The 18451-nt window shown below is 38.6% G+C and overlaps 1 protein-coding gene across 1 annotated transcript in view; it reads left to right on the forward strand.

Moving 5' to 3' along the window:
- The first annotated feature begins 745 nt into the window (after nucleotides 1-745).
- LOC111344029 (uncharacterized) overlaps nucleotides 746-18451 on the forward strand; it is a 47263-nt gene continuing 29557 nt past the window's right edge. The window contains exons 1-8 of the mRNA XM_088726973.1: nucleotides 746-1041; nucleotides 12875-12920; nucleotides 14174-14251; nucleotides 14552-14581; nucleotides 14988-15122; nucleotides 15395-15483; nucleotides 16024-16092; nucleotides 16473-16530. Coding sequence (XP_088583099.1) covers nucleotides 859-1041; nucleotides 12875-12920; nucleotides 14174-14251; nucleotides 14552-14581; nucleotides 14988-15122; nucleotides 15395-15483; nucleotides 16024-16092; nucleotides 16473-16530 — 688 coding nt within the window. The 5' untranslated portion in view covers nucleotides 746-858. The remainder of the gene's footprint in view (nucleotides 1042-12874; nucleotides 12921-14173; nucleotides 14252-14551; nucleotides 14582-14987; nucleotides 15123-15394; nucleotides 15484-16023; nucleotides 16093-16472; nucleotides 16531-18451) is intronic.

Consider the following 18451-nt stretch of genomic DNA (forward strand, 5'->3'; position numbering starts at 1 on the left):
GCAATAATCCTTACCTATTATCGAACGGAAAGAATAAATACATCAGGTTACCTTAGATTCAATATCATTTAAAGACACGGTCGCGATTTCTGAGATATGTTTGCAATTCAGTAATACTCTAGCGCACCCCGAACAATTGTGGCGTTAATATATTTAAAAAATCCTTCGATCTGTGTCAAGATCTCTTATTATCTTAAGGGAATTACTAATTTGCGTTGTCAACACATCATAGCTTCGCTATCATATGACATATTCTTATTTCGGCCTCTGTTTTCTGCAATTATCTCTTTTAAAACGCATCACGCAAAGAACGTCCCGTCTGCCAAAGGAACTCTTAACATTTTTTTGGATTTTTTGTCGATGGGTGTTTCGTCGTTAGATGACGCCCACACGATCGTATTCTCCATATTTCTTCACTTTCCTACTCTCTTTATCTATTTATACCTTAATAATAATATTCTTTCTTGCCACGTTTACAATCGGCCTAAGGCATGATTACGTTGGAATACCAGTTTCACCATGTGCCTCACTTTGTAGACGCGCGAGTTTCAAGAGGAAAGTGTTCCCAGAACACGACTGGAGGCATAAAAATACCCACAGAAAAAACAAAAAGAAAACGTCCGAGATTCATGAAAATTTTAATGACAACGAGGTTTGAGGGCAAATTTTCAGATTATTGCGTCATGCATGTGCGTAAGGTATATTTTTATCATTGTATAATATTCCTCTCATTCGATGTCTACGTGGGTGAATGGGTACATGCTTCATTTGGTACGTGTAATTAGGAGACCATCGCGTGCGCAAGACGATATTAGAATTTGGAAAACCTTGAATTCAAAGGAAGCACCAAGATAAACGATGATCAAATCCCTCCATCCTATCATGATCTTCTTCTGGGGCTACATTTTGTTCGTGCGCGTGCAATGTCGGGGCACTCTCGGAATTCTTAATGAATCAAAGTTATCGGAACATAAGGAACTCTGTTTCAGGAGATGTGACATTGTCTTTCAAGCGGATGACAAGGGAATATCGAGTAAAAAGGTACGAAGCTAAGCTATGTATTTTGCACCTGCAGTGATTTACATGTAGAGCCCTTCGCAGTTAAACAATTCAATCGACTGCATATGTAAATTATTATTTTTAATTTAAAGTTGATGTACTATTGTCCTCAGAAATTTCAGTAGTAGTATGTATTTGTTTGTATAGCGTCTTTTCATCAGGAGTTAGTGAGATGAATATTGTTATGGAAAGTTTAGCCTGGCTGCATAGATCCCGTTAAGATTTCGGACATAAATGTATTTGAGTTTTCCTATCAGTCGCATGCGAGATAACAAGGCCGTAGTGTTCCAAACATTTCCACACGGGCCTGTTCCCGTTTTCATTTGAAAATATTCGTTATGGTATTATATAACTGACAACGTTTCAAGTTGTAAGGCGATCTATTGGATTCATTCCCATGATTCGCTGCAACTCTGAGTTTCGTGCGTTAAGACAAGAACAAAGATGGCATCTTGCGTGTTATTTACGTTTAGGCGTGAAGCCACATTGACAAACATCGTATTGAGTGATTCAGCTATTTGAACTGGATCATCAATGGTGCCATTGTCTGTTTTTAATTCTGTTATTTAAGTTCACGTATTTGCGTTCCGCTGAGAGTCTTTAGAGTCTTCCAAATGCCTTTTGTATTTCCTTTGTTCTTTTCTATTGATTCCTGGAAATAATTCCTTTTTGCTTTTTTAATTAGATTTGATGTTTTGCATTTAGCGTGTTTGAACTGATTGCAATCTGCTTCGATTTTCTGATTTGATTTTCTGGCAATTTTGAGCAGTTTGTCTCGCTCTTTTATAGCAGTGGTTATCTCTTTATTTAACCAAGGGGGCTGATGCTGTCGTTTAACACACTTCGCTTTGAATGAAATGTGTTCATCCAAAACTGTGTTTACTTTATCTTGAAAGGCATTGAGAATGTGAGAATGTTATTGATATTGTCGTGAGTGAAGCATGTGTCCCATGAGATACAGTTTAGCGAAGCCGGAAGTTCATTAGTATTCATATTTTTCATGTCTTTGTACTTGATCCCAATGTTATTTGGTTCCATACGTTTTTTTGGTATATTTACGGCAAATCATTACGAAATCGCGCCCATTGAAAAACGTCGCACGGGAAAATGCAAATAAGCTAGAAAAGAGAAAGAGAGCATGCGTAACTTCATGCAGGCCTGTCAATCTGACTGTCAATCATGTAATCCCCGTGTACGCCGTGTTCGCAAGTATTGTTTCTTGCTCAGACAACCGAAACATAGCGCTATTCATCGAAGAAGAATAGCCATAATCTTGATTAGGCGATATTGTTTAAAAATCGATCACATGCAAAATTATTTATTCAAGCCGAGCGATTTTTTCACAAAACTTTACCAAAATCTCGAAAATTTAAGCTAGAGAAGGATTCTCTGCTTATAGCTGAGTGTTTTTCCATACATAATTCTTTCGAAACATCAAATTAAAAGGAAACATAGATATATTCGTCTATAAGCCGAGATATTGCATGCAGAAATAAATTAACAAAATAAGTTGAAGTTGGTGATTGACTTAATTTATGTGGTGGCTTCCAAAGGAGCGATTTGTTGTTTTCGGTGCGTAGTGAATACGGCTTACTGTTCGTCCTTGGTGTCGGCGTCGAATTCGTCGTCCATCTCCTCCTCATCCACTAGTTCTGCTGTTTCTTCCGAGCAGATTGCTTCATCTTCAGTGCCGTCTAGAGTGTTAGAAATTCTGCAGGTATAGATCTCACGAAAGTGTTTTAAGAATTTCGAAACTGACCGACCAGAATTGCCCATTCCCACGATTGGTAAACAAACTCGTCACATATTACGGTGTTGAAATCTGCGACAAGTAAAAAGAAAACTTACCTTGGCTTCCCTGCCTTGTAAACTAGTCAAGTAATCTCTCATCCAGCCGCGGATATTTCGGAGTGTAACGGCCCATCGTTGTGCGTTTCGCTGACATCTTGAGCTCTCCATTAAAGAGATTCTCTTGATCTTTCCTCCAGCGGCGGACCATAGACTTACTGATAACGTACTCTCTGGTTACCTCGGAATTGTTTTCGACGGCAATACTGCACTGAAACACTTTTCTGTTTCGAAACTTCTGCGTTCATTTCAGTTTTTTCGAGAATGGAATTCTCTTAATATGGTCTCGGCTTATAGCCGAGTATTTTCAATTCACATGTTTTAAGGATCCAATTAAAACAGAACGAAGTTTAGGGTCTGACTTTCGGCTTATAGCTGAGTTCGGCTCATAGACGAATAAATACAGCGGAAATGCGGCAGATTTACGAGGTTCGACCATCAATTTCGCCATGAAAGCAAAATAACATTACAGAAATATTCCTTTTTAGCTCGTTATTGCTGTCAGTTTCAGTTAACACGTCGGCAAAGTCTATTTACTTTTCGAAAAGCTTAAGTATACATTGTAAATTCCTGCTCCACGTATGTACACGCTCAGTTCCAACTCAGCTTTACCATAACAACACTTCGTTTCATCACCTTCAAACAATACTAATTGCTTCAATTGTATCTCCATTGATCTCTGAGAAGAAAACATCTGAAAATTGGGAGACCTACAGGAAACAACGGAACCTTGTTACATCCTTAAAACGTTCTTCCCTCAAGTCATACTGCATTAATGTATCCACAAACTCCAAACACCCCGGGGAATTTTGGAAGAAATTTCATTGTTTACTCCCAAGTAAAGACAGAGGTAACAGCCATGTTCAGCTGATTGAAGACGGGCGCCTCATCACTGATAGTACTGATATCGCCAATCTTCTAAATGATTATTTCATTAATGCAGTACCTAGACCGGCTAGCCACATGCCCAACTTACAGCCAGAAGAGTTCAAGACACATCCAAGTGTTGTATCCATTAGACGGAAGCTTGGAAGACAAACGAGCTTCTCATTTACTCCTGTTCAGGACTCCTATATCAAAAGGATACTTTCTACTATCAAAATCAACAAAGCCACCGGTGCTGACGGAATCTCTCCACGCCTGCTGAAACTTGCTGGGCCAAGAATTTTCAGTTCTCTCACAAAATTAATTAACCAGTGCATTGTTAGTGGCTCCTGGCCTACAGATTGGAAAACCTCTATTGTCTCCCCGATCTATAAAAGAGGAACTGAGACTTTGAAATCTAATTATCGTCCTGTATCTGTATTATCGGCTGTTTCAAAGGTAGCGGAAAGAGTTATCTTTGATCAGTTATATGAGTTTTCTCTTGACTTTCTCAGCGGGAATTTGTCTGGTTTCTTGAAAGGACACTCGTGTACGACAGCCCTTCTCAAGACATTCGAAGACATTAGGAAAAAATTAGACTCTAGCGAACACTCTGCAGCAATTACCATAGATCTCTCCAAAGAATTTGACTCTATCAATCATGATTTGCTTCTTGCAAAACTGTCAGCTTATGGTGTAACTAAAGACGCCTTACAACTTCTACGTTCTTACTTGACTGACCGTAAGCAACATGTCAAGACTGACGGTGTTTTGTCGGATTGGCAAATTGTGAGGTGTGGAGTTCCTCAAGGCTCAATCTTGGGCCCCCTTCTCTTCAATATATACATGAACGATGTGAATTTTTCAGATATTTCGTGCTCTCTAAGATTTTATGCTGATGACACTACTGGGTACTCTTCAAACCTCTGTCCATCTACCTTGCAAATAAATCTACAAAACAACGTTGGTCTACTCGCTTCCTGGTTTTGTGAGAACTTTCTGGCGATCAATCATAGTAAATCTCAATCCATAGTTTTCAACAGAGCAACTTTACCAACGCCCTTTGTTATTGACAGTAATGAACTGGATTACGTTACACATATGAAGCTTCTTGGAGTAGTCATCGACAAATCACTCTCTTTCAACGTACACATTAAAGAAGTTTGCCGGAAAGTGAATACAAAAGTTTCAATTCTCCGTCGCATTCGTAAATTTATACCCTCAGATGTGATGATTAAATTGTACAAAGCTTTCATTCTCCCTCACTTCGAATATGCATCACCACTGTTTATAGGTCTAAGTAAGGGTCTGTCTGCGAAACTGGAGTCAACCAATGCATTCGCTCTGAGGACTCTTCTCAATTATTCTAAGTCGACTGCTTACGAAGAGTTATTGAAAACTGCAAATATTAAAAGTTTAGAACATCGACGCATAGAACAAGCACTTATACTTGTATATAAAAGTATTCATAACCAGACACCGAACTACATTCAGGAATTGTTTTCTCTGCGAAGTAATGGTTACAGCCTACGTGGCCATCTTAAGGTTGTTCTTCCAAGACCAACCTCATCTTATATGCAACATTCTTTTACGTACCAGGCTAGCAAACAATGGAACAATCTGACAGACAAAATAAGGATGTCGGAATCCCTTTCTATATTTAGGAAAAATTTGCAAGACATACAGTTGTCCTCATCGTATGACTGCAGCTGTTTGTTTTGTAAACAAATAGTCTAGTCACAAATAGCAATTATTCATTCTAGATAATTAATTTTTATTTCTTACCTATTACTTATTACTTATATATGTAAATTATGTCAAATTTTTATGGCACATTTGCATTTAAACGAGCTATTCGCTCATATGCGATATGTGGCTAAATAAAGTTACTTACTTACTTACTTATTGTCTCGGAACGGACGCAAAGCGAAATTTTACAACTCCCGTTTGAGAATTCGTCAATTCAGGTCTTAAGATACCGAAACTGTCGGTGAGCTTTTGCAACCTCATTCCGCCTGCAAAGCATCATGGATACCCCACTTTTCCTGGGCGACGCTTTTCAATGGGCGCGATTCCGTAATGTGAAAACTGGCGGATGATCCGCTAGACCAATATTAGGCGCAAATAAATTTGGGATAAGATGCTCATGTGAGGTATAAACATGGTCCAGACAGGTTGAGCTAGCTGGTCTTGTCACTGACTTTACAAGTTGCACAAGCTGCATTGACTTGAGCGCTTTCGAAAGTTGATGGTTATTATACATAGGCTGCTTTAAGTAGTCGATGTTAAAAATCACCCAAAATGTGAATTTCGTTATTTTTGAGATAGGCAGATTCGATATTTGCCTGGGTCGCAGACAGTCCAAACCGCCGGTATTAAAATTTAGGTATTACTTGATCGAATTCTGGTATTAGGACCTTCATGGAAGCGCTTTAGTTTAGCTTTCCCGCCGGCTCAAAGTTCAGCATCTTTCCCAAAAATGTGCGACAATTCCCGCGCGGCAAAACTTCCTCTGCGACGTCATCAGTTGTGTAGATTGCGCCCGGGAACATGGCGGATAATTGAACTCAAAGAGTCTCCGAGAAATCTTGTGTAGCTGGTGGCCCCGAGTTAGTCAGCTGCACGAATTCAAGTCAAACCCCGGGCGGGCATATCAATGCATCTTTTTCCTTCTAATGAAATTTTAAGAAGGAAATGGACGAAATTCGTCCATAAACATCGACCAAGTTCGAAGACCTCAGTGTTGTGTTCTGTGCATTTCGCGCCAGACAGCTTTTGTCGAAAGATCAGCGTTAGAGATCAGCCGAGCGTTCGAAGGCTTGAGAAGGGAGCATTGCCAACGATCGAATCTCGCAGTCAGGTAAGAGAATGGCCCAGAAGGGGCAGATCGAGGATGGAGGAGGGTAAGTTATATTCCTATAATTTATAATTCATCGAAATCGACATGTCTATTGATCATGTTTACTTTAATGAATTCGATCTTGATATTACGGCTCTTATTTAATAATCTGTACACAAGTTTATAATTTTTTTCAGAGAGGTCTTCAACAACACAGTTGTTCTCCTTCGCCGACTGTGAAACTTGTGTAGTGATCATTACTTGTTGGAAATATTTGCTCTGATTTTATTTGCTTGACATTCAGTTGGCATTGCGATGTGAGGGATAAAGCAGTCTGCATTGCTAGCTTATATTTGACTAGTTAGTATTGGTGGCAGAACTGGCAAAAAAAGAACGCATTATTCGTTGCAAAATTACAAATCATGAGGATGGAAATGCAAACAGACACCTTTTTTGTTAGTATTTCTTACTTTCTATTTAATTAGTTCCTGAACAAGATTACATGCAGTCTTCACAAAATAAACTTGCTGAAAAAGAACCTCTAGCAAAGAAAATTACCTACACTTTCAGCAAATGCAAAAAAAAAGGACATCGATGTAACCACTGCCCCCCCACTAATGGATACCTAACATGGAAAGAGCATGAATAATTGTCATCATAGCAAATTTTTGAGCACCAGGCATCTTGTTTGATATTGTTTTGAAAAGTTCGCATTTAAATGTTAGGGACCCAAAATTTTCAGTTGCTAACTTTAATAGTCTTCTGTGCATTGTTGGCCAGGGCTAGTGGGGAGGGGGCACTTGACCCATGTTTAGGTATAAGGTGCCATTGGGTTGTTGAAACCCTGAAACACCCATTGTTTCTTCCTGCCATCAGGATGTACCGAAAGTAATTCTGTCAACATGCAGTTGTGTTATAATGCTGATAGGGCAACTTCAAGGTACTGACAACAATATTGTTCTGAAAAATAATTTAATGCCTTCTAAATAAATACAGATAAACATCATACTCAATGAGTCTTGCAGCGGTACCCTGTCAGACCCTAATTAGGACAGCCGCGCTTGAAATCATATACCCCGTGCAGGGTGGAGGGATTAAAAACCTTACCCTATTCAGTGGTGCATCATGATGTAGCCCATATAGGAGAGTAAACTCCTCCCCCCCCCCCCCTCCATGAAGGATTTATTGCAGCCTAAATTACTGAGTGTACTAGGCTAAGCAAAAATAAGGAGATCATTGTGGAGCAAGTCAATTCTAATTTATTTGTAAAATTCTATTAGAAATAATTGGACAATAATGATTACATCTCAGTTCCTTTCTTCTGCTGATGTATATCCAGTTGCGCTGTGGGACCCATATTTAGATCTGATATTGTGGTAGACACATGCTGGCAATGACCTACTATTCTCCCAGCCCAAGTAGCTGAAGATCCATCGAACCAGCCAACTGTAGGCTGTAGCTCTATGAAATCTGTGATAAAGGTTTGAAGACATAATTTATTGTGAGAAAATGGACATGATTTGTCTTGCAGATGGAAAAAAAACATCCAGGACAGTCTTGAATACAGAGGCTGACAAAAAATTATTTATCAATTGTAAATCTTGCTGTTATGTAAACAAATTGTACTCATTCGTTTTCTGCGGTGCCATTTCTGCGGCGGTACGTTTTACCATTTCTGTCCCGAGGTAACGATGCCACCTGTCTCCGGACTGTGTGATGCACGATATTCGTTAAATACTTCCATCAAATGTACGTTTTCCACGTGCACAGTCCACTTCCATGCAGCTCCTAAACTCGCGAGCTGATACCAGCATAGCATCACTGCACTGGGTAAAGAAACACCTGATGAAAAATAAAACCATGGTGAGCTTATCTCGTTCTAAAGTAGAAAAAAAATGAAAGGTAATTTTCCGAGTGCAATTGAAAGACCGGATGCAAGAGAATCCCTAAGGTTGGTTGTAATTTCACCATCATGTTTCGTTTTAGCTTTAGCGTATACAAACGGGGTACATTAGAACAAGGTAAGACACACTTACCACGTGCTGGCGGGTTCTGTTTTCTCAAATCTTCGCGATAAAGTGGCAGAAGATAAGCCATTTTCATCCTCTTCATTCCTCTTCTTGTCCGTTGCTGTCACTCTCATTGGAGTTCGCCAAAGGTTCGTCTTGGTAACCGCGACTATCTCGCTCATGATGCCTGTACTGACTTCTTCAGAACTTGAGAATGATTTTACATCATTCTCAGATGATGTACAAGAGAACTCTTGATCGCTGTGATCGGTTTCCGACACACGTAGCTCGTAAACGACAAGTAGAATAACTCAAAACAACGGCTTTATCAGTGGGAACAACATCTCCAACACAACCGATAACGTGACAGCTCTATTATTCGTCCCCAGGCTCTTGTCCCATTTTTTGCAGAAAAAATGCGAACTTTAATCGCTTTTTAAAATGAGTTCTTGAAACGTTGTGACTTCCTTTTTTTTCGCTGAAATACTTCTCATAACATATATTTTTAAATGTGAGAAAAAAAGGGGGGTAAAATTTCGAGTCATGTGCAAGAGTTTTGAAATTGATTGCAGCAGTCTTAAAAATCCCTCTGGGGGAAATGATGAACATCTCAACTGACAGCAGTGTTTTTCCAAGTGAGTGGAAACCTGCGCTTGTTGCACCGTTGCACAAAGATGGACCTAGAGATGATGTCAATCATTATCGGCCCATTGCAGTCCTGCCAGTGCTTTCCAAGATTCTTGAAAGACACGTATCGAAGTCACTTACAAACTATTTAAATGAAAACAATCTTATCTTTAAGTATCAATCTGCCCTCGGAGAAAACCACTCTACAGAAACAGCCCTTATAAAGTTAACAGATAAACTGCTCTTTAACATGGATAACGATAAGGTAACTGGGATGATTTCAATTGATTTCAAAAAGGCATTTGACCTCGTGAATCATGAAACTTTGCTGCAGAAACTTCAGATGTATGGCCTCATTGACTCAGCAGTGAAATGGTTTCGCTCCTATCTGTCAGACAGACAACAATGTGTGAAAGTGAACAGATGTACATCCTCTCTGTTACCAGTCAACAAAGGTATTCCACAAGGAACCATTGTTGGTCCCATGCTTTTTCTCATCTTTATAAATGATGTCCCACTTTAAGTCCAAAATTCAAGTATGAATATCTACGCCGATGACGCAACATTAATATAAAGTTCAAGATGGGATAACATCTCACCCATGAATAACAATATTCAAAAAGACTTAGAAAATATCCAACAGTGGGAAATAATGAACAAAATGATCATCAACGAGAAGAAAACGAAACGAATGCTTGTTAGAGGCAAGAGACTGAGAAAACGCAGGGAAAAGCAACATCTAGCACAGTGTAGATCAACTGCCTATAATTCTCAACAATTCACCAATTGAGAATGCCCATTCACATAAAATCCTGGGAATCGAGGTTCATGAAGATCTTGACTTCACAAAATCATTGTGAAATCCTTGCTAAAAAGATCTCAAAACGAATTGGCCTGCTGAAGCATATTAGCCCATATTTGAAGAGAAACCAAAGAGAAATTTACTATAAAGCAGTGATCAAGCCTGTTATTCTCTATGGTGCCAATATATGGACATCAACATCAAAAGGAGATATGAACAGCATTTTTGAGTTACAGAAAAGAGCAGCAAGAATCATCTTGGATGCCGAACCCCGCTCTCGTTCTGTTTCACTGTTCAATTCATTAAACTGGATACCATTTGACCATGAATCTTATGCAATTAGATGTATACGTTCTTTACTCCTTAAGAGAATCGTAGGAAAGACGCCAGTCTATCTGAAGCAAATGCTTAAATTGAGCTCTGACACCCTCTGACACCCTTAAATTGAGTTCTGACACCCTCAATAGAAGTACCCGCTTTAGTTACTTAGATTTTAACTGTCCCCGTTACAAAAATGAAACAGAAGGTGGGCGAAAATTTACTGTACGATCAATCAAATAATGGAATAACCTGGATAAAGACCTTAAAGAACTAAAGAATGCCAAAGCTTTGAAAAAGAAAGTTATAAACAATTTACTTAGTAAACAAAATAGTGATATGAATTTTTTATAATATGGATGATGATATTTTAGCATGTTTTTATTATTATAAATTTTTAGTATACAGACATATGTATTTTCCTTTTTAATAGGTTTTTAAATTATATACATCAAATTATTATTACTTTCATTTATGTTAATTTTATGTATTGATTAGATTACTTTCTAGAGGGCCACAGGATCATCAGTTGTACTTAAACTGTTACGTGCTATCCTCTTAAAATAAAGCCATTATCTTATCTTATATCTATCTATTCGAGCTGTCCAGTTGACTGGGCACAAATTGGCTCTTTGAGCTGTTTACTGACATTTTTCTTCAGTCACCGATGTCAATTAATAACAAATGCACACGTGCGTGTGTTCAAAATTGTCAGTAATTACTCCGGTTGAGTCCATCCAAACCGTAAATAATGGACTCTTTCATACAGCCGTGGTGGGATCTTGAAGGAACAAATCAAGCTCTGGCAACGATCCATAAAGGTGAACTCAATAGCGCACTCAACCGTGTTTACCAAAAATTCACAAACAAGTTCTATTCTTAAGTTTAGGGCCTGTTTAAAGCGGACACTTCGATAAATTTTATCTATTAATGCCAGCTACCTTATCCGAGGTGGCGAATCCCGAACCCGGTGATTCGATAAGAAGTCTCCCCAATTCGCGAAGCAGCACATGCATGTCACCATTTCTTTGATCATTATAACGAAAGCGTATTTGGGCTGTTTATGTAATGATTCCTGATGACAACGAAAAACAAAGGAAACGCTGTAGTGATTATCTTCTTTGTTTTTCTGTTATTTGTAGCATTGTTTTCGTGCTTTTGTTTAGCTTGTTTCTTTCTTGTCTCCAGTTTCCTCATGTTTTCTTGAATATTTCACTTTGCAGATATTTCGGTTTCTGCAGAATCACGTGGCTGTTTGAGGTTCAGACTCTTTTCTTTCAATTGTAACACAGTCATGAATAATCGATCCTTTAACGTCGCCAGAAGTGGACAAAGATTTTAAATTTGAAATCGTACTGAGTCAGTAGGTCAGCTTATCGGTAAAATTGAAGAACAGCTCCCCAAAATATCTGTCAGTCGACTGTTGGGCGACTGTTATGCAATCTTGTGAGTCGTGCTTATTTATTCCAAATTTAGAGACGAGTAAATAGACTGTCATCTTGGTCAGTTTGAACTTTCGCAATTACCTCAAAATAAACTTTGACGACCACCATGCGATAGAGGTAAATTTAGAGTGCGAGTGTCTTAATCTGAATTTGTTTCATTATGTCGGCCAACCTATTAGCTGCGAACAAGATTATTCGACAAAATGTCGCCAGGTTGCATACATTATGCGACGGCAACTAAAGTCATTAAGTAATTGTCTTTGTTACAAGTTCTTTAACAACTTCCACCAATTTATTTGTAATCAGTCTTTTCAACACCGGTCGTTAAATGGTCGGACAACGCTGTCTAACGGGTAAATCGATATACAGGTGTTTGGTGTTTATAAAACGTACTGCGCTCCACAACTGATATAAATCTATCCATTGGATACGATTGCGTTGCTTTTCACCCTTCCGACATCCGTGGCCATTTATTTTTATTTGTTATTTCTCGTCTTTCTTTTTTTTTCTCAAAGAACTTTCCATAAAAATACTGAAAATGAACTTATCAAACTGGGTGTACACTTTAAAACGATGATAGCCATTGCTTTTAAAGACAGTTTTTTACATCTGATGGCTCTTTTTAGTTGTCATTGACATTTGGCAATGGCCATTTAATACTCCATTTCATATTCAACCTCCTGACTCCGAAATTTGTCATTGTTTGATTATGCGCTACTCTTAGCCAGCTGACTTTTATATTAGCATGTATGTATTCCATCTTCGAGTAAAGGAACGCAAAAGGTTTTTGGCATCAGCACCTATCTCTTCAGTGTTTATAAAGTGAATGGGTGTGATCTGGATGGAATATTGAAAGAAAACGAAGAATTCCAAGGTGGTTAATTTTCTCTTTTTTTTTTTTTCAGTTCAGGTTTGAAGCTTGTTTCTTTGCGAGATTAATTAAAAAGCCTGATAAAACATATAACTTGGTTTAGGAATCTGATTTACCAACGGTACATATGATGCCTGTATATGTAAAGATATGTTATGAAAACCAAGTAGTAGATACTGTTTTTTCTTGCAGATCTTCCGTCGTCGATCTTGTTACGAAAGTTGTCTTCGTGAGGAAGGTAAAGATGCTAAACTATAGATCCTGTTTAGGCTAAACCGACTGATTAATAATGGAAATTGAGCTAAGTGGAGTGCAGGTTGGTTTGAGATCATACACGCGATTTCAAAATCAAACCGGAGTGTGCAGCATGTCTTTGATTTAAAATCACAAGTATGATTTCAGACCACAATTGCACAACACGAAGTTCAATTACCATTTTATTACATCTAAAGCTGTCTCATTGGCGGGAAAAAAGATGCGATTTAGAGCATAAAATGGTGCGTTTTGTGAATAGATCGCACTGGCGAGCGCCAATCAGATTGCAAGGATCACAAGTGAATAAAAAATGGATGTAATAAGGGAGATAACGTTCACCAAGAGAGCAGGTTATATGCTATTGTGTTCTCTAGTTATACATACACCTCGAGCGTCAGAGGTAGCTGCAGTGATATTTAGTCCAGAGTTATTGTATGATAGGAAGCGGCCAATGGTTTGGGTTATGTAAAGTTCTAAAAATTTAAGCCACCCTTACATAATGGAAACCTCGCATTAAAATACCAGTAAGTTTGCAATTGAATCCACACAGTCTAACAAGTCCGCATTTTGCTCATAACGTACAACAACGTTTGATAAGGTATTTAATCATTTCTTCCCTCGAACTTGATAAGATAATTCTTATTAGAAATATCAGATATTTTAGAAGAAAAACTCGGAGGGCGAGATGTTGTTAAGAAAATTTGGCAATTATGAGAAAACAAGTCTCCTGAAACTAGTACTATTAGGAGTTACAGGAATAAGTCAGATTTTTAAATTCGTGAGTGATAAATCAAGCCAACAAAATAAGCAAGGATATAATGCCTCACGCTGCAAGTAGTAAATCTGACAGCCATTGGTATAATTAGAGGGAAAAACAAAGATTTTGATGATTAGAGAGTAACTGGAGGGTTAAGCGTGCAAATCCTTTCTCACTTTTTGTAATACCTAAACCTGTTCTACTTTAAAAATGAAGCTGAAATCCAAACCTTTTTTTCATAGTTTTTTTGATTTTCTTTTAATAAATGAGTCACCGTGTTTTCGGAGAGGGGCTCGCCTGAAGAGCTGTTTGAAAAAAACCTATCTTGCAAACCTTCAACTTTCATATAATAGAAGAATTTCTTGAGAATGGCTGAACAGTATTAATTTGAAATGGTAGGCCTCTGCCTTACTGATAGACACGCAGACAATAAACTTTTTTTATTCATCCTATGTTCTATGTTTCTCATCTTATCATAGGAGACATGACCACGGCAAGTAATGCACTGAGACATTTCGCTGAAGAGCAGATGTCCTTCTTGAAGCGAATCAGACGCAGTGAGTTATTGAATGGATCTCTCTTTCACTGGCACGTGTTTGTGAGGGATTAACACACTGCAGCAGTTTGAATAACAAGGAATTTCGAATGTCTTGAGCACGAGATGATGCTACTTGTTAAAAAAAGATGCGAAGACTGAAATTCCACCTCTAAATCTTTAATTTCTTCAATCCTCCCTCCGCTAATTTCCCTCTAGTTTGTTGCAATCATTCATTAAGAACTGATCTCAATACACTTTGGCATTGGTGCTGCATTAAGAGTTTCCTTGCCGACGAATTTGTTCTGATTTTTGTTCTTAGATTCCTTGGACATGACTGGCAAAAGATATGGTAAGGTTCAATGACATGTTGTTTTGATAAACCATTTTATGTTTTTAGAAACTGATTCCATTTTCAGAGGAGCTTATTTATTTCTCATAAATTATTTATAGTTCTGTTTTATTATTGTGAATGCTTGTTTTTTCGTTTATTTGCGTTATTGTGTGTCTGGCCCTTGGCTTATCTGTAAGTAGCTCCAGTGTACCATATCCACCCTTTCCTATTCAGAGCGTTTAAAAAAACAGCTTTCTCTAAAGATTACAAAAATTCACATGAAATGCAATGTATGTACGTTGTATATATTGAGCATTTGCAGACTTTGATTTCGAACAGCTAGTTCAGCCTCATCAGGCTGGCTCAGGCTGATTGGCATTTCAACGAAATCTAATTTTTCATTTATTTGTGACGTTTAATGTAGGTAGAGAAAATTGTATTAATGGCAGCGCTAACAGTAACACGACTGCTATGGTTGTTGGCGGCCTAAGTATACTGTTCCACGAAGAAGAGGACACTGGAAGGTATCTAGGGACAGTAACGTGGAAACCTTTACAAAGTATGTGAAATTAAAATTCCTGCTTAATCACCTAAATTTAATTTGAAGAGCTCGCTTTAAATTAATATAGGGATCTATTCTTTTTCGTGAGAATAGAAAACTTACCACATATCACCCTCATGTCTCAGTCTCAATGGAATAAAATGCCGGATCGTACTCTGTGCAAAATAAATCATTACATCTTTATGTGCATTATTTTTTCCATTTATTCTTGTGTCTATTTGGTATGCATATTCACTTTTTCTTTTATCAACTTCTTTATTTCATGAGAGATGTAAGTGATTATTGGACCGGATACAAGATAGTTACCCTCTACAGAATGCCCAAACAGAGAAACATAGAATGCGAGGTGGTTGATAAGGTGAGATGAAGCACAAGCAAGAAGTTGTAAATAAGTGTGTAAGTAATTAAAAAAATAATTACATGAAAGCAATTGTCTCTAGTCTAAAAAATTAGCTTGCACGCATTTTATACCTAATGATATGCGCGAAAGCATTTCAGCATGCTCATCGGTCGGGATCAAATCAATTAATTCCAAACTGAGTGCAGAACTGAAGTTAAAAGTGAGTTCAGAAAGTTAAAATTAAATTGTTTGATAAGAGAGTCGATAAAGCACCACAAAACAAGAACGACCTCTGGTTGAAACGATTAGATCACCCCTGATGAAGGCACCAGACAGGAGTGTCAAAACGTTGGTTCTATGAATGGTAATTTCCCCGTTTCGTCCATTACGTCCTTGAATCAGAGTAGCATCAACCTTGTCCTCTTAATGCGTTACTAAACCTTACCCTACTTGGTTTGCTTTTTGAAGGGAACCCTATACAGCTCGATTCATGATCACCTTAGCTTAAATCTTTTGCAGTTGGTTAATCTAAGTGTGATATGTACATTATATTTTCAGAATGTCACGCAATACGACATTTCTAATTCTTCACATGGCGTAGAGAACCATTCCGAAGTATTTGTTTTGGTGAGGTTTACGAGTAAAAAAATCGTAAAATTAAGCTCTTGAAAGTAATTGTCAACAGTTTTACCTATTTAGTTCGAGTACAAAATTGTTTAACGTGTACGTTCCTTTACTTTTTCTGCCCAAAACTCTGAAATACAGTCTCACTGGAACAGCATTTTATTTTTGCATTTTATTTTGATTTCAATATTTCTTTTAATGATTATAATGCAATTTTTGCAGATATATTTTGCTTTCATTTCCTTCTAATATCATTTTCTCTTGAAAACCACTTTGACGTACCAACATTATCAAGCGTTTGACAGGAGCTTTAATTGGAGGGGTGAACCTTACCCTGAAAATAAAATATTTTCATTAAACTGACCTTTTTCTACTTTTATTAGGTTGTTTCCTATCCACACTCAAATGACCTTGAGAAACAATTTATGGATAGTCAATTGAGTGAGTAACCATCTTAATCTGTTTTAGGTAATCAAAATTGCTTTTATATTGCAGTAAATGGCTTGAACCCGGGGGTAACGTGTGAAAGTGTAGTCTGATCGTCCGGGTGAGTGTAGTCCTGAGAAGGACTGTTGTCGGTAGTAGAGACTGACGTTTCGACAACCTGTGCGGAAGTCATCATCAGAGTCAAGTGAATGATTGTTGTCAGTAGAATGTTCTTATTCCAGTTCGTGTGAAATGATCGGTTGGTTTTGCCGTGATGTTATTGGCTGTAAGACTCAAGTGACGTAAGTCGGTCGTGATTGGTCTGTTTCGGTCTGTCGGTAAAGCTAGGTTGTTCTTTTTCGGTCGTTTGTGATGTTTATGTGGTGAATGAGTCATTTGTATGGAGCGGGTAGTTGTTGATATCTTTTTAGGGGAGTCTGTTCTAAGTTAGTAAACCAGCTTTCCAGAGTCAGTCGTTGAAATTAGTCAGTACTGTAGGTTAGGCATTGCGCAGAGTCCCAGTCAATGTTGTGGTTGGTAAGTCGATGGTGTTCAGCAATGTAATTGCTGACATCACCTTTCCTCGTCACCCGTCTGTGTTCAGTCAGTCTTGTTGCGAGGTTTCTGCCAGTCTCACAGATGTAGGACGCTTGGCAGTCGGAACAATTTATCTTATAAATCTTTCCCTGTCTGTTCCTCGGTTCGTCTTTGTCTTTAACTTTGGTTAGTAACTGACGTAGTGTGGTGATGGGTTTGTGGGCGACGCGGATATTGAAGGGTAGTAAGATGCGCGAGATGTTTTCAGACATGCCTTTTATGTACGGTATGGTTGCTGTAGTCGTAGGGGTTGCGGTGTCGTTTGTTTCGGTAGTGGTAGTGGGTCGGTGAGTGTTTCGTCGGATGAAGTCGTTGTCGTAGTTGTTCTTCGTAAAAACACGGTGAAGGCATTTGTTCTCGTCGGATAAGCTGTCTGTCGAGTCGCATACTAGTTGTGCGCGTCGTGTTAGAGTTCTAATAGTTGTGGCTTTGAGTGATGAAGGGGTGTAGGATGACTCGTCCAGTAATCTGTCGGTGTGTGTCGGTTTCCTGTAAACTGTCGTCCGTAATGAGTTGTCGTTGTGGCTTACCAGGCAGTCTAGAAAAGGAAGTTTGCAATTTTCTTCGACTTCTCTGGTAAACTGTATGTCAGTGTTTTGTTCATTAAGGTGGTGGTGGAATGCGTCAATTTCGTCTTGTCGAACGGCGGTGAATGTGTCGTCAACGTAACGTAACCAAAGCGGTATCGTCTGTCGGCAAGTCGAAAGGGCGCGTTCCTCGATGTTCTGCATCGCAATTTCTGCTATAACAACAAAAACTGGAGACCCCATGGCAGTGCCGTGTAACTGTTTTCAGTGTTTACCGTTGTACTGAAAGTAAGTAGACGTTAGGCAAATGTTTAGCAAGTCCATGATGTCGTCTGACGGTAGCGGTAGTGGGTCGGTAGATTGTCGGATTGCAGTCTCAGTGCATTGTAATGCCAATTGAAGTGGAATACTTGTGAACAGTGATTTCACATCAAATGACACCAGTTTGTAGTCGTCAGTTATCTGAACAGTCTTGGTAGCGTTTATGAAGTCTTCAGTGGATTGTAGTTTATGTCTGGATTTGTCAGTTAGCGGTTGCAGTATTGTCGTCAGGTACTTGGATAGTTGGTATGTGGGAGAGCCACAGAAAGAAACAATAGGTCGCATCGGGAAACCAGGTTTGTGTAGTTTCGGCAAACAGTAGAGTTTCGGTGGCTGTGGTACCGAGAACCTCAGTCGATAGTACCGTTGGGTGTCAAAGGCGTTCGTTTTCTTGAGTGTCAGTAGTTTACTGTTGAGTTTACGTTGAAGTGCAGGAGTTGGGTCACGTTTGAGTTCTTCGTAGGTTCGTTTGTCGTTAACTAGTGCGTCCA

This window comes from Stylophora pistillata, chromosome 7 (assembly GCF_964205215.1).
Source record: "Stylophora pistillata chromosome 7, jaStyPist1.2, whole genome shotgun sequence".
Lineage (NCBI taxonomy): Eukaryota > Metazoa > Cnidaria > Anthozoa > Scleractinia > Pocilloporidae > Stylophora > Stylophora pistillata.